The sequence below is a fragment of the Perognathus longimembris genome, chromosome 7, assembly GCF_023159225.1.
Source record: "Perognathus longimembris pacificus isolate PPM17 chromosome 7, ASM2315922v1, whole genome shotgun sequence".
NCBI classification, from domain to species: domain Eukaryota; kingdom Metazoa; phylum Chordata; class Mammalia; order Rodentia; family Heteromyidae; genus Perognathus; species Perognathus longimembris.
Window position 1 is genome coordinate 45,284,684 of NC_063167.1, and position 19,126 is coordinate 45,303,809.

Consider the following 19,126-nt stretch of genomic DNA (forward strand, 5'->3'; position numbering starts at 1 on the left):
TTAGGTTTCAGATGGATGTATCCATTTAGGATTATTGTATCTGTACATATCAGAAGGAAGCAAAAATAACAATGGCTTACGATAGAATAGATGTTTTTCCATTTCCCTCTATTTAGAGTTAATCATTTCTTAGTAGTCATGGATTTCTGGCACTCTTCTGTCTTTTGCTGCACTATGAAAGTCTTTCATCCTCAAGGTCATCTAAAATCTAAGGTACCTGTTGGAGCTCCATTTTCCAGCCAGAAGAAAGGGACCTTCCTTTTTAAAAATGCTCACTGGAAATTGCTCAGAGCATGTCTGCTTATAGTCCAATGGCTGTAGTGTCATTTCAGGTTCATGGTGTAGCAGACTGTAGAAAATTTGCATGTGTGGCAGGTCCAAGACATAAAAGAAGAATGAAATGTATACCCCTAACCCTACATGGCTATGTGCCCAGGCAAATAGTTCTGCTAACCCTGAATGTGGAGAGGAGTACTGAGGATCACTTGCCATCTCTGTTTAGTCTAACATCAGCTGCGTTGCTGAGCTCTGGTCACTCTGAGTAAGTAATGAGCATGGCAATCCTTGTCATAGGCCTTTCACATCTGAGGGGACAGAGCCATGAAAACCCTGAAGTCAGTTTTGTCATCAGGGAATGCTAGTTCCTTCCTTCCAGTCATATGTGGTCCATGGGCAAAAGTGCTTTGGTGCTTTGGAGACTGCTTAGAGGCTCAGCAACCAAAGACTTGGCTCTACCTATGTCTGGGGTGTGCACTGTCTTTTGAGTGACCGACCTTAAATCTTCCACATGTGCCACATTCTTTATATCCCAACACCTTTTTAGATATAATAGGGTTATAGAGAGTGAGATTTGTATTTTATTTGATGCCTTGAACAAAAAATCATATGTAATAAGGTCATGGCCAAAAATAGGAATATCCAGGGTTTAAAAGAAACTTGTATTTCTATATTAGTTTGCAGTTGACTTGGAAACTATTTTCCACAAAAAGCAAAAAGAACTGAGAGCAATTGAGCACAGGGCCAACCCATGAGAGTGCATCTGAATTGCTAAAGTTTCCCTGCTTACAAGAGGAAATGATATATGAAAGTGAGGGCTACTCTGACTTACCCTGAAATAGTAATAGTGATGGTAAGTGTAACACTGTTATGCTTGATCAGGGTTTTGAAAAGTCAAAGTTAAGCCAAATGTTAACAAGAGAAACTATATCATCTCTGTCCTAAGTGAGCTCATTAAAAAAAAAAAACCCAGGGTGAATTTTTCCATAAGCTGAAGACAAACCTCCACACTGTAATAATATTTCTCATTTTCAGTCAACTAGCAGGTAACTTTCTAAGTACCCAATACTTATTAACAAAATGACAGGCCTGGCAAAACACATGAACTTTTTTTGTGTGTGCCAGTTCTGGGGATTGTGACTCAAGGCCTGAGCACTGTCCCTGGCTTCTTTTTGCTCAAGGACAGCACTCTACCTCTTGAGCCACACTTCCATTTCTGGCCTTTTCTGTTTATGTGGTGCTGAGTAATCGAACCCAGGGCTTCGTGCATGCAAGGCAAGCATTCTACCACTAAGCCATATTTCCAGCCCCAAACATTGTTTTTAGCTATGAGATTTGCTCAAAATACCTGAATAGTAAATTGACAAAAATATTCTCAAGACATAAATAATAAAAAAAATGAGCCTAAAACAGAATTGTTGCATGTGAACATTTATATATTCTTGAGGCACCTCACCATTGGTGTAGGTCCTACTTTCTTCAGTAGCACCTTTTTCTTTTTTAATGTTGTTACTTAAATACAAGCTTAGATTTGATAGAGTATAACGTCTGACTAAGGCTTTGATTTATTTGCTTATTCCTGAGAGGGAGGCCAGGTGGCTTACTACTCTACTGTATAAAAAGTGATTGTGGCTAGGAAACTTGCATATGGAAGATCTAGTACCCAAACATAGTTACTGTTTTTCTCTGAAGACTGTGGTGTTTTTCTCCCATGTCTCTTTAATCTGCATACCTGCAGATTTCAACATATACTCATGTACAAATGCAAGAGTTCAAACTTCTTGCAATGTTAGAAGTTTGCTCTTATTTTTAAAATTTATTTATTTATTTATGATAGTTTTGGGGCTTGAACTCAGGGACTCAATACTGTGCACTGTGTCTGAGCTTTTTTAGCTCAAAGTTAGTGCTCTACTACTTGAGCCACAGCTCTCCTTCCAACTTTTGGTAGTTTATGAGAGATAAGAGTCTCATAAGAGTTTCCTGCCTGAGCCAGCTTTGAACTGCAGTCTTCAGATCTCAGACTCCTGAGTAGCTAGGATTACAAGTGTGAACTACTGGCTCTTGGCTTTATTTAAAAATTTTTATTTATTTGTTTTGGAACAGGGTCAAACTCACTGTCAAACTCAGGCTAGCCTTGAATTCAGGATCCTTCTGCCTCAGCCTCTTGATTACAAGGCATGCACCGCCATGAAAATAGAGATAATTTTCTTCTTATGATTTTGAATTGGAATGAAGAGTAACCAGTTACTGAATTATACATATACAAAATAATTTTTGTATTTAATTTTATTGTCAAGGTAATTCTTTGAAGCAGTTGTTTAAAAATCAAGACTGCCTAGTGGGAAGCTACATTAATTGAAAACTTTAGGCTTCCCTAAGCAGCAGATCCTACCACAGGGGCAGTGAAGAAAGGCAATTCCTGTAAGATTCTTCAGCCATTTTTTCTCTGAGCACACTTAGTAAGGAGGCTATATTTAAAAGATGATCCAATTGTTTCCACACATTCTCTCTCATCAGTGGAATTTTCTTGTTGGCCTTGTACAAGTGGCCTAGGCATGATCAAGAAAATAGGAGTTAAATCCTGTCAGCCTTGGGCAAGCGGTTAACCTCTCCAAGTTTGCCTAAAAATAAGAACACTTTTTCAGGGTTGTGGAAAATGGTAAGTTCTCAACCATTGACAACTATTTTTTATTATGTCTTCAGCTTCAAGGAAGCATAGGTTTTAGAAAGAGTTATTTAAAAAATGACCTGGGCTGGGGATGTAGCCTAGTGGCAAGAGTGCCTGCCTCGGATACACGAGGCCCTAGGTTCGATTCCCCAGCACCACATATACAGAAAACGGCCAGAAGCGGCGCTGTGGCTCAAGTGGCGGAGTGCTAGCCTTGAGCGGGAAGAAGCCAGGGACAGTGCTCAGGCCCTGAGTCCAAGGCCCAGGACTGGCCAAAAAAAAAAAAATAAATGACCTACTTGGAAAATTTGCCTCATCTTCAAGGAGAACCAGCATTCCACCACTCACCAAGGACAGACAGCTCTGCTCTTAAATAACTTTTCAGGAATCTCTGATTTTTTCCCCCTACTAAGTGGTCCCAACACACTCCTGTGTGATGCTATATGTGTAACTCTTGATAGCTGTTACTACTTATGCACGCTTATCTGCAGTAAAAATATTGATTCACTGAGAAGTAACAAACTGGAACACCTGGATGATGGTGGTTTTTCCCATCAGGCATTATTTGGAGGAGAAGAGGAAAATGATGACTAAAGTTTGAAGAAGAGAGGAAATTAGAGAACTAGCAAGACTCATGCAATTCAGTGTCATCATTTTTACTGTTCAGTGGAAGTGAATGAATCAAGTCCACCCTGCTACTTAAGAGTGGATTCAATTCTGGGTACTGTGATTCATTCTTGCAACCCTAACTTCTCAGGGGCCTAAGATCAGGAAGATTGCAGTTTGAGGCTAGCCTGGATATAGAGTTCATGAGATGCTCTCTTAACCGATGATGTGAGCTTGTGATTTCATGTAACTTTTTTTTTTTTTTTTTGGCCAGTCCTGGGCCTTGGACTCAGGGCCTGAGCACTGTCCCTGGCTTCTTTTTGCTCAAGGCTAGCACTCTGCCACTTGAGCCACAGCACCTCTTCTGGCCATTTTCTATGTATGTGGTGCTGGGGAATCGAACCCAGGGCTTCATGTATACGAGGCAAGCACTCTTGCCACTAGGCCATATCCTCAGCCCCGCTTGTGATTTCATGTATGTGGGAGGCTGAGATTAGGGGGATCCAGGTCAACTGGGCTGAAAAAGTTCATGAGACTCCATCTTGACAGGAGAAACTATGCATGGTGTGGTAAGCTTGCCATACCAGTTATAGACAGAAATATAAAACAGGAGGATCACGGTTCAGGAAATAGCCCAGGTAAAAAAGGAAATGCTATGTCAAAAATTAGCCAGTGATAAAAAGGGATGAAGACATGGCACAGCAGTAGAGTGTCTGCCTAGCAAGTGTGAAAGCTCTCAGTTTAAACCACAGCAGGTCAAAAACAAAATAGCAGAGTCAGAGAGGATTTCCGGCATGTTTTTTTCCTCTTTTGGACTGTGGCCTGAAGATCTGTGTTGTTATCTATCTGATTCATGTCTCCTCTTCAACTTTTATAGCTTCTACTTCAAGTGAGACCCTGACACTACAAGTCTCAAATTTAAAAGCTTGCACTGGTTGACTGATTTGTTCTCACAAACAAGTGGAGTACCACATTAGAAAGTGATGGTAAATGATAGCAATCCAACTAGAGCCAGTATACCTTCTGTAAAAGCATTGTAACTTTTAAGTACAGGACAAATCAAACTTATGTGGGGGCCAGGAAGACCCTATTGTCCCCCAATTCTAGTGTCTTGCACTGTCATATCCACAGACTTTATGTAACACAGATAATCTAAATCATGACTCAGAGGCATGTTGCCAAGTAGGTTTCCATACTAGTCATGGATTTGTATTAGATCAAGCAGAAAAATGGAAGAAACACATTTTAGACATCTGATAATAAGGCATTTTGCAACAGAGGGAGCACTGTAGGAGCTCTACCCTCCTTTTTTGTCTGATTAGTCCAAACTCTTTGTTGTCAAAGTGTCCAAATGAATTTAGATATCGCAGCATGTAGGGAACATTAGGATCTCTCAGCAACAGAGATTCTGCCCTGACATAGATATAAAAACATTTATTCTCAGAACTCACAGAGAAAAATGAACTTTTTTTTTTTGGCCAGTCCTGGGCCTTGGACTCAGGGCCTGAGCACCATCCCGTTCAAGGCTAGCACTCTGCCACCTGAGCCACAGCTCCCCTTCTGGCCATTTTCCATATATGTGGTGCTGGGGAATCGAACCGAGAGCTTCATGTGTAGGAGGCAAGCACTCTTGCCACTAGGCCATATTCCCAGCCCAGAAAAATGAACTTTTATCTCACAGAACAGAAACACACACCTGCACATATACAACCCCCGCCCCCACATAACCACCAAATACTATTTTAAGAAACAATATACTATCATATTCCAAACCTTTTTCAATTACTTTAGTTTTGTTTCATATGATCATTAACTGCTGTTTGCTTTGAACGTTTTTGCTTTTAAATGAATTTTATTTATTTGATTTTCAGTTCTGGATATTGAACTCAGGATATCATGCTGCTAAGCACCTTTGCCATTTCAGCCATGCCTCCTCATATCGTGTGTGTGTGTGTGTGTGTCTGCATGTGTACACACACGTGTGCATGCGTGCCAGTTCTGGGACTTGAACTCAGAGCTTGAGTGTTGTCCTTTCTTCTGTAGAAGGAACTAAAGAAGACTAAGTATTTTTGGTGAGCTTTTATGCTCTACCACATGACACACAGTTCCACCTCTGGCTTTTTGCTGATTAATTGGAGATGAGAGTCTCATGGACTTTGCTGCCCAGGCTGGCTTCAAATCACAATATTCAGATCTCAGCCTCCTGAACAGCTAGGATTACAGGCATGAGCTGGCACCTGGTTCCCATGTTCTCCTCTCTCTCTCTCTCTCTCTCTCTCTCTCTCTCTCTCTCTCTCTTTCTCCTCCTTTCTCTCTTTCTCTCTCTCTTTCTTTTTCATGCACTCTTTCTTTCTTTTGGTTGCCTGCCTGCCTGCTTTCTTTCCTTTGTTCCCTCATTCCTTCCTTTGTTCCTTCTTTAGTTCCTTCCTTCCTTCCTCCTTCTCCTTTTTCTTTCTTTCTTCTCTCTTTCTCCCTTTCTCCCCCACTCTTTAAATCACGAGACTAGGTGATGGTATGACATTTCTGTTTACTATTAATTAATTTAGTAGGAATGCACTTATTTCCTAATAAGGGTGAAATGTTCTTTGGCTGTAATTAGGAATATAAACATGAGGAATACTTGTATTTTTGTCTTTAAGGAGTTCCAGGAAACATAGGCATGCAAGTATCTGAAAACCAAAGGCAGAGCCCTCACTTTATGATCAATGCTTTTTTTTTTACTTGCAAAACTGTTTAGTGTGAATCTACTGAACAACTCATGGGGGGGAAAGGAAAAGGGGAAGGGGGAGGGGGGAGCGGGGAATGAGGGAGGAGGTAACAAACAGTACAAGAAATGTATCCAATGCCCAACGTATGAAACTGTAACAGGTCTGTATATCAGTTTGACAATAAAATTTTTTTTAAAAAGGGGGGGAAGGAGTGGATTGGGAGGGGTGCGTGAGAATGCTGAAAGAGGGAACATTTGATCAATGCTTTTTATATTGCCATATAATATAATATTTGTTAAACTCATCATAATAAATTTTTAGTAAAATTTTAACTGAAATTTAAAATTTGGGAAATTGCAGATTTGAAAGAAGTAGTTTACTCAGGGATTAAACCAAGGGCAATACAGTAGCAGTTCATTATGTACTCACTATAGGTTAAGAATTTAGGGGCTGGGGATATGGCCTAGTGGCAAGAGTGCTTGCCTCATATACATGAGGCCCTGGGTTCAGTTCCCCAGCACCACATATACAGAAAAAACGGCCAGAAGTGGCGCTGTGGCTCAAGTGGCAGAGTGCTAGCCTTGAGCAAAAAGAAGCCAGGGACAGTGCTCAGGCCCTGAGTCCAAGGCCCAGGACTGGCCAAAAAAAAAAAAAAGAAAAAAGAATTTAACACTTCACCCTTGGTAGGAAGGCAGTATTCCTATTCTTGCCTAATATGACAGCAAGTGTTGGTGAAACTAGGACCACAGGCAATATGATTCCAGGATCTCACACTTTAGTAGGAAACGATTGTTCCTGGAAATCAAAAGCACATATCAAAATCCTAGAGGGGTTATGGCATACATGCTTCTTTTAGCCACCTGCAAAAGTTGTGTGTTCTTTGCTGTGGCAGAAGAACATCTAGGGTGAGATGTAGGGAGAAGGAATGGGACCCCACTCCTGAACATGTTTCAGTGTGCTAAACCTTCACTGGGTTAACAAGACCAACTGACGTCAGCAACAGAAAAGACAAAGGGAAAAGAACATTTTTCTTCACAGATTATTCAGTTCTTTGCCACTGTCTTAGAGCAGTCAATGTTGGAAAAATAGGAGATTTAGACTCTACATGCTCACCTTGGGTTTTACAATGCCACCCCCTAGCACAAGCCCTCAATCATAATCACATAGACAACTTTCCATGATCATATTCCTAGAAAAAATACTTCATCTTTTTTTTTTAGCTCCTCCTACAGGAGAAAGTAAGACTGCCAAGACACTGAAGGTAGAGTTGCACACAAGAGAGATGAATACATGTAATAGTAGGAAACACTTGTTAAGTATTTACTATAAATATGACAGGCACTCAGTTACTATTTCAGCATCACAATGATAGCTCATGATGCTCATTTGTAGAGTGGATCAGTGAGCTGTCTATGGAAAAGTGAATTCTTTAGGAATTTGATATTTAGGAGTCTAAAGAAAATTTTGATTTTGAAATTGGTGTATATATTAACCTAGGCCTGAAACGCTAGTGTTTAGACTGTTGTTAATTGATATAACTATTCTATTTTTTGCTTTATATTCCAAACTTGTAGGATTATAGTCTTATTGATTTTATTTGTAAGAAATTAAGCATCAAGGTAAAATAAAATACTATGGACTGGATGTAGTGTATAGTTCAGTGGTAGAGCACTTGTGTATCATGTGGAAGGTCCTGTGCTTGATCCCAGAGGGTCTCCCTCCCCTGCAAAAGAAGGATACTTTTTGGTTCATTCATGTCTTCTTTTAAACTTGCAAGCTTGGAGATAGCTATCCCAAAATATGAAGGCATATGTCTCATCTACATTTTTTCCAGCAATATGTGTGCAACTCTGATGTTGAGCAAAAATAACTGAGCAGTGTTCTTTTTGAAAACAGTAATTTTTGCCTTTTGACACATACCTGTCTAAATTATCAACCCAGTGGTTATCAATCCAGTATTTGTCAAGCATACAATAGAAAGCAGATATGTAGGCTCCCTGTGCGTTCACTAACGAACTAAAGGAAAAAGGAAAAGTGCAGAAGATTATTCCAAACATTTGGAGAATAATCTGCTACTAGACTTTAAGCACTATTACTTAAGTAACTAAAGTAGCTCAATCTGACAATTTGGAAAATTGGAAGTTAAACATTTTGTTTAAAATTCTGTTATAGTTTTTCCTGCCACCACTCAAATTCTTTGACTGTGTTGTAAGTAAGCATTAACTGTACATTTGATTCAGTCACGGTGCACCTTCATAAAGTGAAAAACCATGGGTCAGGAAATTTAGGTATTTCTAGAGGCCTGGAGGGATCTAGAACACACCACTCTGGAACTCTTTTGATTCATCCTCTCCCTGAAAGAATCTGTGCTTGAAGGATCCAGAAGAAAAAATAATTCTGTCAATCTAAATTTTTGTTGTTATTGGTCATGGGGCTTGAATCAGAACCTGGGTGCTGTCCCTGAGCTCTTCAGCTCAAGGCTAGTGCTCTAGCACTTTGAGCCACATTGTCACTTTGGTTTTCTGGTGGTTAATTAGAGATAAAAGTCTCATGGACTTTCGTACCTGGGCTGGCTTTGAACTATGACCCTCTTATCTCAGCCTCCTGAGTAGCTAGGATTACAGGCATGAGCCACCAGTGTCCAGCCTAATTAATTTATTGTATGTAGATCTATATAGAGCTAGAACTTCTAGGAAATTCTTTAGATCCCAAATGATCTGCACTGAATCCTATTATATACTTCATTTTGTATCCCAAAGCAATCAAAATAATAATCACAAGGGAAAACAATGTAAGCCAAGGAGATCAAGAAGCCAGTTTTGTGGGGGGCTCCAGCAGCTCTTACATGCATGCACATTTTTCTTGTTTTATCCTAGAAACTCAAATGTTTTGTTTGGAGGTATTATGGGTTACACTCAGGGACTGTAGCTCAAGCCTATTACCCTTTAAGCCACACCTCCAGCCCTCTTCATTTTTGTTTCTCAGGTAGGGGTTTATGCTACCTTTGCCAGAACAAGGCTTCTCCCACTTCCAGCTTCTCAAGTCCCATTTCAATGAGTTTTGAAAGGTTCCTCACTTAAGTCATTCTAAGTCCCAGTACAGAATATTATGGATATGTGTGTTTATAGGTGTGTATGTATACATATATACATGGGTATATGTATACACATACACACATACATATAGGAGGGAGTGACACAGTGTTTAGGCTGACCTGGGACTTGCTGTCTATCTTAGACTGGCTTCAACTAAGAATACTCCTTCTAAAGCTTCCACATGTACTGGGATTATAGGCATGAGCCAGCAGGATTTTTGGGAATTATTTATTTAATTTATTTTTGTACCTGTCTTGGGGCTTGAACTCTGGGTCTAGGCACTGTCCCTGAGCTGCTGCTGCTGTTGCTGCTGCTGGGGCTCCTCCCCCTCCCCTTCCTACTCCTCCTCTTTGTAATGTGTGTTGTCATCGTTATCCTCAGTTGTGGGGCTTGAACTCAAGACTTGGGCCTGTCCCTGAGCCTTCAGTTTTTGAGTGGTTAATTGGAGATAAGAGTCTCATGGGTACTTTTCTGCCTGGGCTGGTTTCCAACCATGATCCCCAGATCTCAGCCTCTTAAGTCTAGGATTACAGGAGTGAGCCATGGGCGGTGCTGGGTGACCCTGATCTTTCTCTACCACTTGAGCCACAGATCTACTTCCAGATTTTGGGTGGTTGATTGGAGATTTGAGCCTCACAGGCTTTCCTGGCATGAGTCCCTGACACCTCACTTCACCATATTTTTAAACTTAGATTTTTCATCTCACCTGATGAGATTTTGAGATCTTGCTGAAATCCTGATATTTCAGTGGAAGATGAATATTTGGGAGTCATATTTTGGTATCTTACTAAGTGTATCCTGAAATTTATGCAGTCTTAGAGCCTTCTTTAAGAGTACAAATCCACAATGTACAGTTAAGTGCATAGCCTTGAAAGGGTCTATTTCTAAATAAGAGGCTTTGGTCCTTAAGCTTAATTAAGTTCTCGACAAACTATCCTTTGGTAATGATTGACTACTATCTTTGCCTAGAAATAGGAAAGAAAAATAAGGGACAAGGCTGAGGATGGAAGAAAATCCTTGCCAGTTTGCTTCCTGGCCTTCAAGCCACTGACCTGTGTAATCTTTTCTTCAGTGCCCAGGATAAATGCTGACAGACCTGAAATTGCACCTGACTCAACGCTCCTCCCTCCTTTTATTCATTCAACAAATAGTTTCTAAAACAGTCCAGTCTGCTTCCTAGGCTGAATAGACCTTAATCACCACATAGCATTAGAAGAGCTAACTCTTGATTATTTTATCTCCATTCTGGGGAATGTGCAGTCTGCTTTTAATTTCCTAGCATACAAACAGCTTGGCATTTAACATGGTATTTTTCCTCTTCATTTTTTTCTTTCTTTCTTTTCTTCTTCATTTTTTTTTTTTTTGCAACGGAGTTACAAGTAACCATGGGGCGGCTGTGACTTGCCGAATCTTGCAACAAATGCAGGCTAAGTTGCACGAAAGGGGTGTGCGTAGATCTTACCAACAGCCCCCTGTCTCCAGAGCTTAACAGCCAGGCACCTAGCCCCTTTCTTCTTTAGCATACGCGCGCTAATACACCCCTCCCACCCCGGTTGTAGTAGTCCCCTCCCCCTCCTACCCCGCCCCGTTTTCCGCTTTCCACCTCCCTCCCTTCGAAGCTCCCCAACCTTTCTATTATTCCCTCCCCACGGCCCAGCTACTTTTGGAGCTGCCCTGCTGCGCGAAGGGGCGAAAGGACACCTTCCCGATTGCTTCGTCGGGGGCACTCCCCATCCATCCATCGGTCCATCCATCCGGAAGGTGTCGGGCCAGGGCTGGCGTTCGGCGGGCCGCCGCGAGGACGCGCGCACCCTCGCCCGCGCCTGTCGGTCCTTCCTGCCTCCCTCCCTCGCTGGCAGCCCGCGCTGCACTCAGCCCAGGGCGGCGGCTTCGCCTCGCCCCGCAAAGCTCCTGCTGCGTGGCCGCGCCCCCTCTTTCTCCTCCTCTTCGCGCCATGTCGGACACTTGATTTTTTTTTAAATTTATTTTAAATCTAAATCTTTTGCCGGTTCCCCCTTGCCCCTTGCCCTGCCTTTCCCAGGTTGATTTATTTGATTTCCATCGGTCCTCTCCGGGCTCGCCCATGAGCCTCCTCGGAAGCTATCGGAAAAAGGCCAGCAGCGATGGGTACGAATCTTTGCAGCTGGTGGACAGTAACGGAGACCTAAGCGCGGGTGGCAGCAAGCCGCGAGTGACGGCGGGCGGCGCGGCGGCGGCGCGGAGTCCCGCCCGGCAGCCTCCGGACCGCGCCAGCACCATGGACAGCTCAGGTAGCGCCACGGGGCGCCGGCTCCGCTCGCCCAGCGGCCCAGCGCGGCGGTTCGGGCTCGAGCTCCAGCCTCCCGCGCGCGCGCGCGCGCGCGCGCGCACTCCAGCCGCACCGGGCTGGAGGCGATGGCATTGCAAGCCAACTAGGTGTCGCGTCTCTCATTTCTTTCTTCCAGGGACCTAGGAAACGTTAGATCGGTCCAGAGGTTCGGTGACTGTGTGGCAAGCACCCCTTAATCTGTCCAGGCTGCTCAACACATTGACTGGGGCGGGGAAGGGGAGGGGACGGGAGGGGAGGGGAGGAGGGCGGGGACAGGCGGCAGCTTGCACGGAGGGCAGGGGGAGGAGTGTGTGGATTGTTTGTGCCGGGCTGCAGACAGGCTTTTCCAGTTGTTACTCTCACCAAGCCCACGGTGTTATTTACACCTCTCGTTCTTGTTATTTACAAGCTCGGCCACGTCTGTCTTAGCTGTCAGCCAGGGTTAATGTTTCTTTTCTCTACGGAAGGATTTACCTGGGATCCAGGGGCCTTGTCCATAGCTTCTGTGGTTTGCAACAGTGAAATTTATTTCATATGCTGTTGACTTTGCTCTTGTTTATCTTTATCATTTTGCATCGGGTGTACTAGTACTTCATAAACCTTTACAAGTAGGGGCATGGGACTGCTTCTAAACTTTTTATCTGGGCTCGCAGCCATCTTTTGTAAGACTTTTTTTTTTTAATCCAAGTTAAGAAGACTCCTTTAGAAATGTTAACGTTAAAACAATTTGTGTAGCAAGGCAATTATTTACTGTGTCCATATTGCAAGAGGAATGGTATATTGTCCTTTCTCACCTTTCAGGGGATCTAGGATCAGAGAATTGTTTGCATAGAGATAATTTATATAAGTGCTCAGTGCTTTGTTCTATATTGGTCATGTTAATACTGGACATCTGAGGATACCAGAAAATTCATGCTGTGTTGTTCAGCCAGCAATGAAATCAAACTGAATTTAGCTCTCATTCTTTACAAACAACTGCTTGTTTGTTTTGTGTAATGACTCTCCCTGAGCTATCTTTTTCTGTTTTCCTCATTTTCAAAGTAGGATGAAATATTGTCCACAGATGTTCAAATGATCTGGGCCAAAAACAAGTTCATGAGTCAAGCTCTGTTGGAAGTTAAATAAGGTTTTGGTGGGATGTTCTGTAGGAACATTTTAAATAAAGCTAACATGACCTGTAATGGACTAATGGTTTCAAGGCTTTGGTATTGATGTAGTATGTGGTTATTTGATTTTTTTCCCCAAAATTTGTGGTATTTAAGTGCAATCCATTAATTATTTTGGTGGAAGTGGGGTTTGAACTTGGGGACTCAAGTGGTGTTTTACCACTTGAGCCAAATCCTCAGGTTTGTTGTTGTTGTTGGTTTAAAAATTTTTTTTTTACTTTTAGTTAATTTTCAAATAGAGCTTTTTGATGTGTCTAGGGCTGGTCTGGACCTCAGTCTTCCTATTTAGGTTTCTTGTATAGCTGGGTTGGCAAGCATGCTCCACAATGTCCAGCTTATTGGAGTTTGCTAACCTTTGAGTGAGCTGGCCTTGGACATAGATTCCCCCTGACCTCTGCTTCTCAAATATCTGGAGTTATAGACATGAGGCACTGACTCTGTGGCCCTGCAGCCTTTTTTTTTTTTTTTTTTTTTTTAAAACTAAGCAATGTCACCATCCATAATACTTTTAGAGACATTGCAGGCATGTGACCAAATAGTTGAAATGAATGCATTCCAAATGAGCGTGGAGGAGATTCAAGGATATGAGTATGAATGCATGTATTTTCATTTGTCAGAGGAATTAAACCTTTTGAGAACTGGTTTTTAAAGTTCTATGCTAATCCTTGTGGGAAATATGGCAGTAAACAGAATCCCCTTACCCTCTAGAAGATAATCCTTTAGTAGGGGCAGTAACTCTAAAACAACCCATATAAGTCCTGGACTTCTGAGGTTTGTCTTTTTCACTAACTCAGACTTTATTATTTTTTGAGAGAAGAATGAATTTCCTTTATAAGCCGTGATAGTAGAAACACATTTTCATATAGAAGACAGCTGGGTACCCAGCAGCTCACACTTGTAATCCTAGCTGCTCAGGAGGCTGAATCTGGGGATTATGGTTCCAAGACATCCCAGATAGAAAAGTCTGAGACTTTAATCTCCAATTAGCCAGCAAAAAGGTGGAAATGGAGTTGTGTCTTATGTAATGGCGCACCAGCCTTGTGTGAAACAGCTAAGGGACAGTACCTAGACCCTGAGTTCAAGGCCTAGTACTGGCACAGAAGAGGAGGACAAGGAAGTGGAGGAGGAGGAGATAACTGTTATCTCTAAACCTCTAGTTGATTCTTCAACTTGACCAAAGTAGTACTATATGAAGAAGGGATGGGAATTCCATCACTGTTCACCCACCCCTACCACATTCTCTCTGACACGTGGCCCGGGGAATATTGTGGCTTTTTTGTAGTACAACAGTGATATTTTAGTTGCATATTTACAATTGAGAATGCAGTTTGGAATGATGCTGGTTTGGGTGGTTTAGTTTGGATGAGGGATTGGACTCTGAGAGTGGGGTTCATTTACTAGTGCAAGCATATATCTTGTCTAATTATAGTCTTTCTTCTAAGCACTTTAAAGTGTGGCCTGTGCAATGTAAATGTATCTATTTGTTTAGGATATTTAATTAAACTCATAGATCACTCTTAATGCAACACTAATCTTCCCATTTATTCAATTGATTGTGCTATGACATGGTGGATAGAATAGAAAGTTCCTGGGGCTTTTGTTGAGGTAGTAATATTTTGCACAGAAAAATTGTGCATTCCCTCTAGAGAACTTACAGGTTGGTCTCAACAATAGCTGGTATGTATGGCTATTTATAATAAATAGACCACCTGGACACCTATTTAAAATCCCAGAATTCTATTAAATAGGTAAAGTAAGCAGCATGTATCTATGCTAGGGATCGATCTGTGCACTATTGAAAACCTATTTCTTAAGCTGATTTCCCATTAACAAAGGGGGAACTCTAATAGCTGCTTTGCCCTTGAGCTTTAACTAAGGCTTAAAACAACACAAGAATACGTATGCAATTTTCTTTCACTTTAGTTTTTATGTCCTCCCATTTTTTTTTACATAAAGTAAAAGGTCATTTTACATATAGTAGAAAGTCATAGGAGATGGGTCCCAAATAAAATAGCTAGTTAATGATGTGCGTGGTTGAGTTGAATCTTCTCTCTTTAAGAGCTGGGTCCCTACCCCCACACATTGAATTAAACTGAGGTTCTGTGTAGGCCTCGCATGGATTGATTGTTGTAATGGAAACAGTATCATCTGTTTTGATTTCCTCTTCTATTTTCAAGTGAAAGAGGGACAGATGTTCATAGAAGTGTAATAACTTCCCAAGTCAACAGACTCTCCACTGTTGGTCCCATTGCAGCTTTGTAGCTGTATGTGTCTTGAAGAGCTCTGTCTTCCTTGGCTCACTTTCTCTTCATTTAGAATTATTCTCTAGAAAAGGCTGTCATTCAAAAGTCATCCTATCATATCTCAAAGGCACTCCAGCTATCCCAGTACACTACCTGAGAAGCCCCCTATTTCTCTTGTGTGTAATCTACTTTCCAGGAAATGTGGACCACACATAAAAAAGTAGAGCTCCCCAAATTAAGCCATCAATTTAGGGTTAACTTAGCAAGTTTGTAATGATGTGGCATAAGAACAGTCCAATCAAAATCTGGAAAGGGATGCTAATGCCATTTAAAAAAATAAGGACCAAGCTGTGTTACGGTTTGAGTATGCAATGTTCTCTGTTTGTTGAAGTCTTAGCTTCCAGCTGGTGGCGATGTTTTGAGAAGTGGTGGAAACTTTAGTAGTTTGGGTCCAGCCGGAGAAACCATAGATCGGACAGGGTTATGGATTCCTCCATACCTTTCTGTTTCCTTGTTGCCTTGATGTGAATTGTTCTACACTGCCACAACCTTTCAGCCATGCAAGTCTGAAACCTCTGTAACTATGATTAAACCTTTCCCTCTTTCAATTATGTCACAAATACAGACACAGTGCTACAGAAATGAGTAGTACATGAAGAACGCTAAAATATGTTCTTATTGGGCTGGGGATATAGCCTAATGGCAAGAGTGCCTGCCTCGGATACACGAGGCCCTAGGTTCGATTCCCCAGCACCACATATACAGAAAACGGCCAGAAGCAGCGCTGTGGCTCAAGTGGCAGAGTGCTAGCCTTGAGCGGGAAGAAGCCAGGGACAGTGCTCAGGCCCTGAGTCCAAGGCCCACGACTGGCCAAAAAAAAAAAAAAAAATATGTTCTTATTGAGTGAAATTGTTTGGAAAGATAATTTATCTTTAACAAATAGGTAGTGTTTAAACTTAGTATTCACATTTTGGACTGTTTTGCTATTATGAAACATTTATTTGGTTAACTTCATAGTTTATAAAAATATAATAAGCATGTATGTGATAATAATTATTTCCCAAGAATACTTGTCCATTTAAGGATTAAATAGTTGGGTTGGATGTAAAGTTAAATTTATCTTATTTACTTCACATGTAGCTATTGCTTGGATGTTTCTGGACTACCATTTGAAGATGAACTAGTTACTGGATAATGGAGCAGGGTATGTTCATCTGAGTATCAAAATTCAATAGGTCAAGGACTGCTAGGCTTTTTGAATTTGGAAGAGGAAATCTGTTGAACCAAATTTCTTGAGCATGGTTCTGTAGCCTTAATTGAATATGACTGGATGGCGCTTTTACAGCCTCTCATCAGCAGGGTATTTTGTTTTATTTGGTCAAACTTAAATGTTCTGTTCTCTAGATACAAAACCAGTCTTTCACATGGTGACTTTTTAAAAATTGGAGAACAGTGTAGTGCAGAGTAGAGTTTATTGGAAAAGAGAAGGGACTATCAGATGTGAAAGTGGGTTGACTAAGAAAGAGAGGTTGAGAATAACGACTTCTACCATAGCATAGGTTTATAAGTGTAAAGGGTGAAGTCCCTCCCCAGGACCAGATCAGGAGGGAGTGATTGACATGAAAATGTGAAAGAATTACTGTCTTAGGAATCACTCTGTTCTTGTCATTACCTATGACTACCTAAACAAAACCCACATGCGTCTTGTGTGTGGCGGGGTGGGGGGTAGGGAATGTAAAAGTACAATGATATCAATGATATGGTAATGGGCAAAAAGCAACTCTTGGTTAAAATAGTTCTTCCTAACCCTATAGACTATTTTTTTCTTTACTTAAAACCAGGTGTAGGGGCCATAAATGATGCATATGCATTCCAGAGCAAGGTTGATCTTGAGGAAGATGTGTTTGAATCAAGCCGCTTCCTTATCAAATCACATTCAGCCCTCTCTGTCAATCATATCAGGAGTTTCACAGGTGTCTCACAAGGATGTGAAGCCAGAAGCCCAGGTCAAGAAAAATTTAGCTTGAAGCCTGTAAGCAAGCAGGCCATTCTAGAGAGAAAAAAGAGCTCTCAGTAAGGGTACTGAATGGAGAATTCTCTACCATCCATGGCTGACAGCTACCTACTACACCCCCTCCAACACCCAAGATTGTGACCACTTTTAGGTCTTAAATCTTTGGCTGATATGGGTCATGCCTGTTGCTCTCTGTCAGTGGAGACAACTGATGGCCCAGGTTACAGAGAATCTGGGGTTCCCTGCAGAAGGGGGGCACACTGTTAGCTCACAATCAGCAGTAGTTGTGTTCAGGTGGAGGAGCCATAGTCAGAGTTTTGTAGAGACAGCCTCTGAATTATATCACATAGGCTCATTTTGTTCTGTAGTGAATAAAACATCATAGAGATTGCAAATGAAGAATTCAGGGGCAATTTTCTCTATTTGCTTTGTTTTCAGAGACAAAGAGAAATAAGGATGATTAGAGAAACTGAAATGAATGCTGTTGTGCTTCACTTTGTATCTACTACAACACCACAAATATGTCTTCTTGATTTACATATAATATAAAGGATTTTTGAGGTGGTAGAAATGAAGAAGACAGAGCAAAAGCTGCATAGAATAAGGCTGATTAAGCCTTGCTACAACCCTGATAGACAATAGAACCAATACAGCTTTCTAAATGTGTGGAACACTATCTTGCCAAGAAAAACAGATTCCTACTGCTCTTAGGACAAAGGCCAGGGAATTCTTGTCAGTACATGCAAAGCCCATTGTGGAACCTCTCTGAAAGCCATCCTAACAAAATAGGTAGATAAACTCCCTCCATTACTATGCTATTGAAAATATTGTTTCTCAGCTTTGGCCAACTTATTCTAGAACAATCTGTACATATTCTTTTGGTTCTCTCCTACCTTTTCTTTTCTTTTCTTTTCTTTTCTTTTCTTTTCCTTCCTTCCCCTCTCCACCCCTCCCCTTCCCTGCCCTTTCCTTCCCTTTCTTTTCCTTCTCTTTCCTCTTCCCCTTTCTTTTTTCCGTTCCCCTTCATTTTTTTCTTTCTCTTTTTCTCCTTCCTTCTTTCTTTTTTTGTTTTTCTCTTTGCTCAAGGCTGGCACTATACAATTTGAGCCACACCTCCATTTCTCACTTTTTGCTAGTTAACTGGAGATAAGAGTCTCACAGAGTTTTCTGCTCAGGCCAGCTTTGAACCTCAATCCTCCAATCTCAGCTTCCTAAGTAGAGAGGGTTACAAGCATGAGCCACCCATGCTCAGCTTCTCCACCTTTCCCATAAGAGCTTGGCTTGGGTAATCCTCAGTTCCCGTAAGTGGGTGTGGTCAGTCTTCATTCTCCCCAACAGCCTGGACTTTCCTATCACAGCTCTCATCACATACAACTGTGATTTGCTGCCTGCTTGTCTCCCATTAGACTGTAAATAAAGTTCAGAACAAGGCTTTGTCTCATTTGCTTTTGTATTCTTGTCACTGCTTGCCATTTATTAGAGGCCTGGTAAATACTTGAATGAATGAAAGCATGAACAGATTTTCAATTTTTGAAAAGGGCATTTATAATGAAACATGCCCATCTAAACCTAAAAATAAGTGTACAGCTACTTTTTAACAGAAATGAGGACAGGCTTAAATGAAACTGTTGGCAGAAAGCTAGATTGATGTAATAATGAGCATTTTTCATGTGCAAGAACACCAAGGGTAAAAGAAGGATGATTAATATCTAGTCTAGGTCACCAAGAATTTCCTAGTACAGGAAAATAAATAGTTTATCTGACCAACAAGTGCAACATATTGTATAATTCATTGTGAAGGTATGATTATTATTTATATTTCTTTGTGCCAGTCCTGGAGCTTGAACACAGAACCTGGGCAATGTCCCTGAGCTTATTTTGCTCAAGGCTAGCACTCTATCTCTTGAGCCACAGCTCTGCTTTTAGCTTTTTTTTAAAAAAACAAACAAACAAACGAGTCTCATGGACTTTCTTTCCCCAGGCTTGCTTTGAGCCCCATCCTCAGATTTCAGCCTTCAGGGTAATCAGGATTACAAGTGTGA

The 19,126-nt window shown here is 41.4% G+C and overlaps 1 protein-coding gene across 12 annotated transcripts in view; it reads left to right on the forward strand.

Moving 5' to 3' along the window:
- Positions 1-19,126, forward strand: part of Dnajc6 (DnaJ heat shock protein family (Hsp40) member C6) — a 137,320-nt gene that overhangs the window by 43,133 nt on the left and 75,061 nt on the right. For 2 of the 12 annotated variants that reach the window (XM_048351484.1, XM_048351485.1), the window contains exon 1: positions 10,031-11,623. The exons of the other annotated variants lie outside the window; for them this stretch is intronic. In XM_048351484.1, the coding sequence (XP_048207441.1) occupies positions 11,437-11,623 (187 nt within the window). In that variant the 5' untranslated portion in view covers positions 10,031-11,436. Of the gene's footprint in view, positions 1-10,030; positions 11,624-19,126 lie in introns of those variants that run through there. 12 annotated transcript variants of the gene reach the window in all.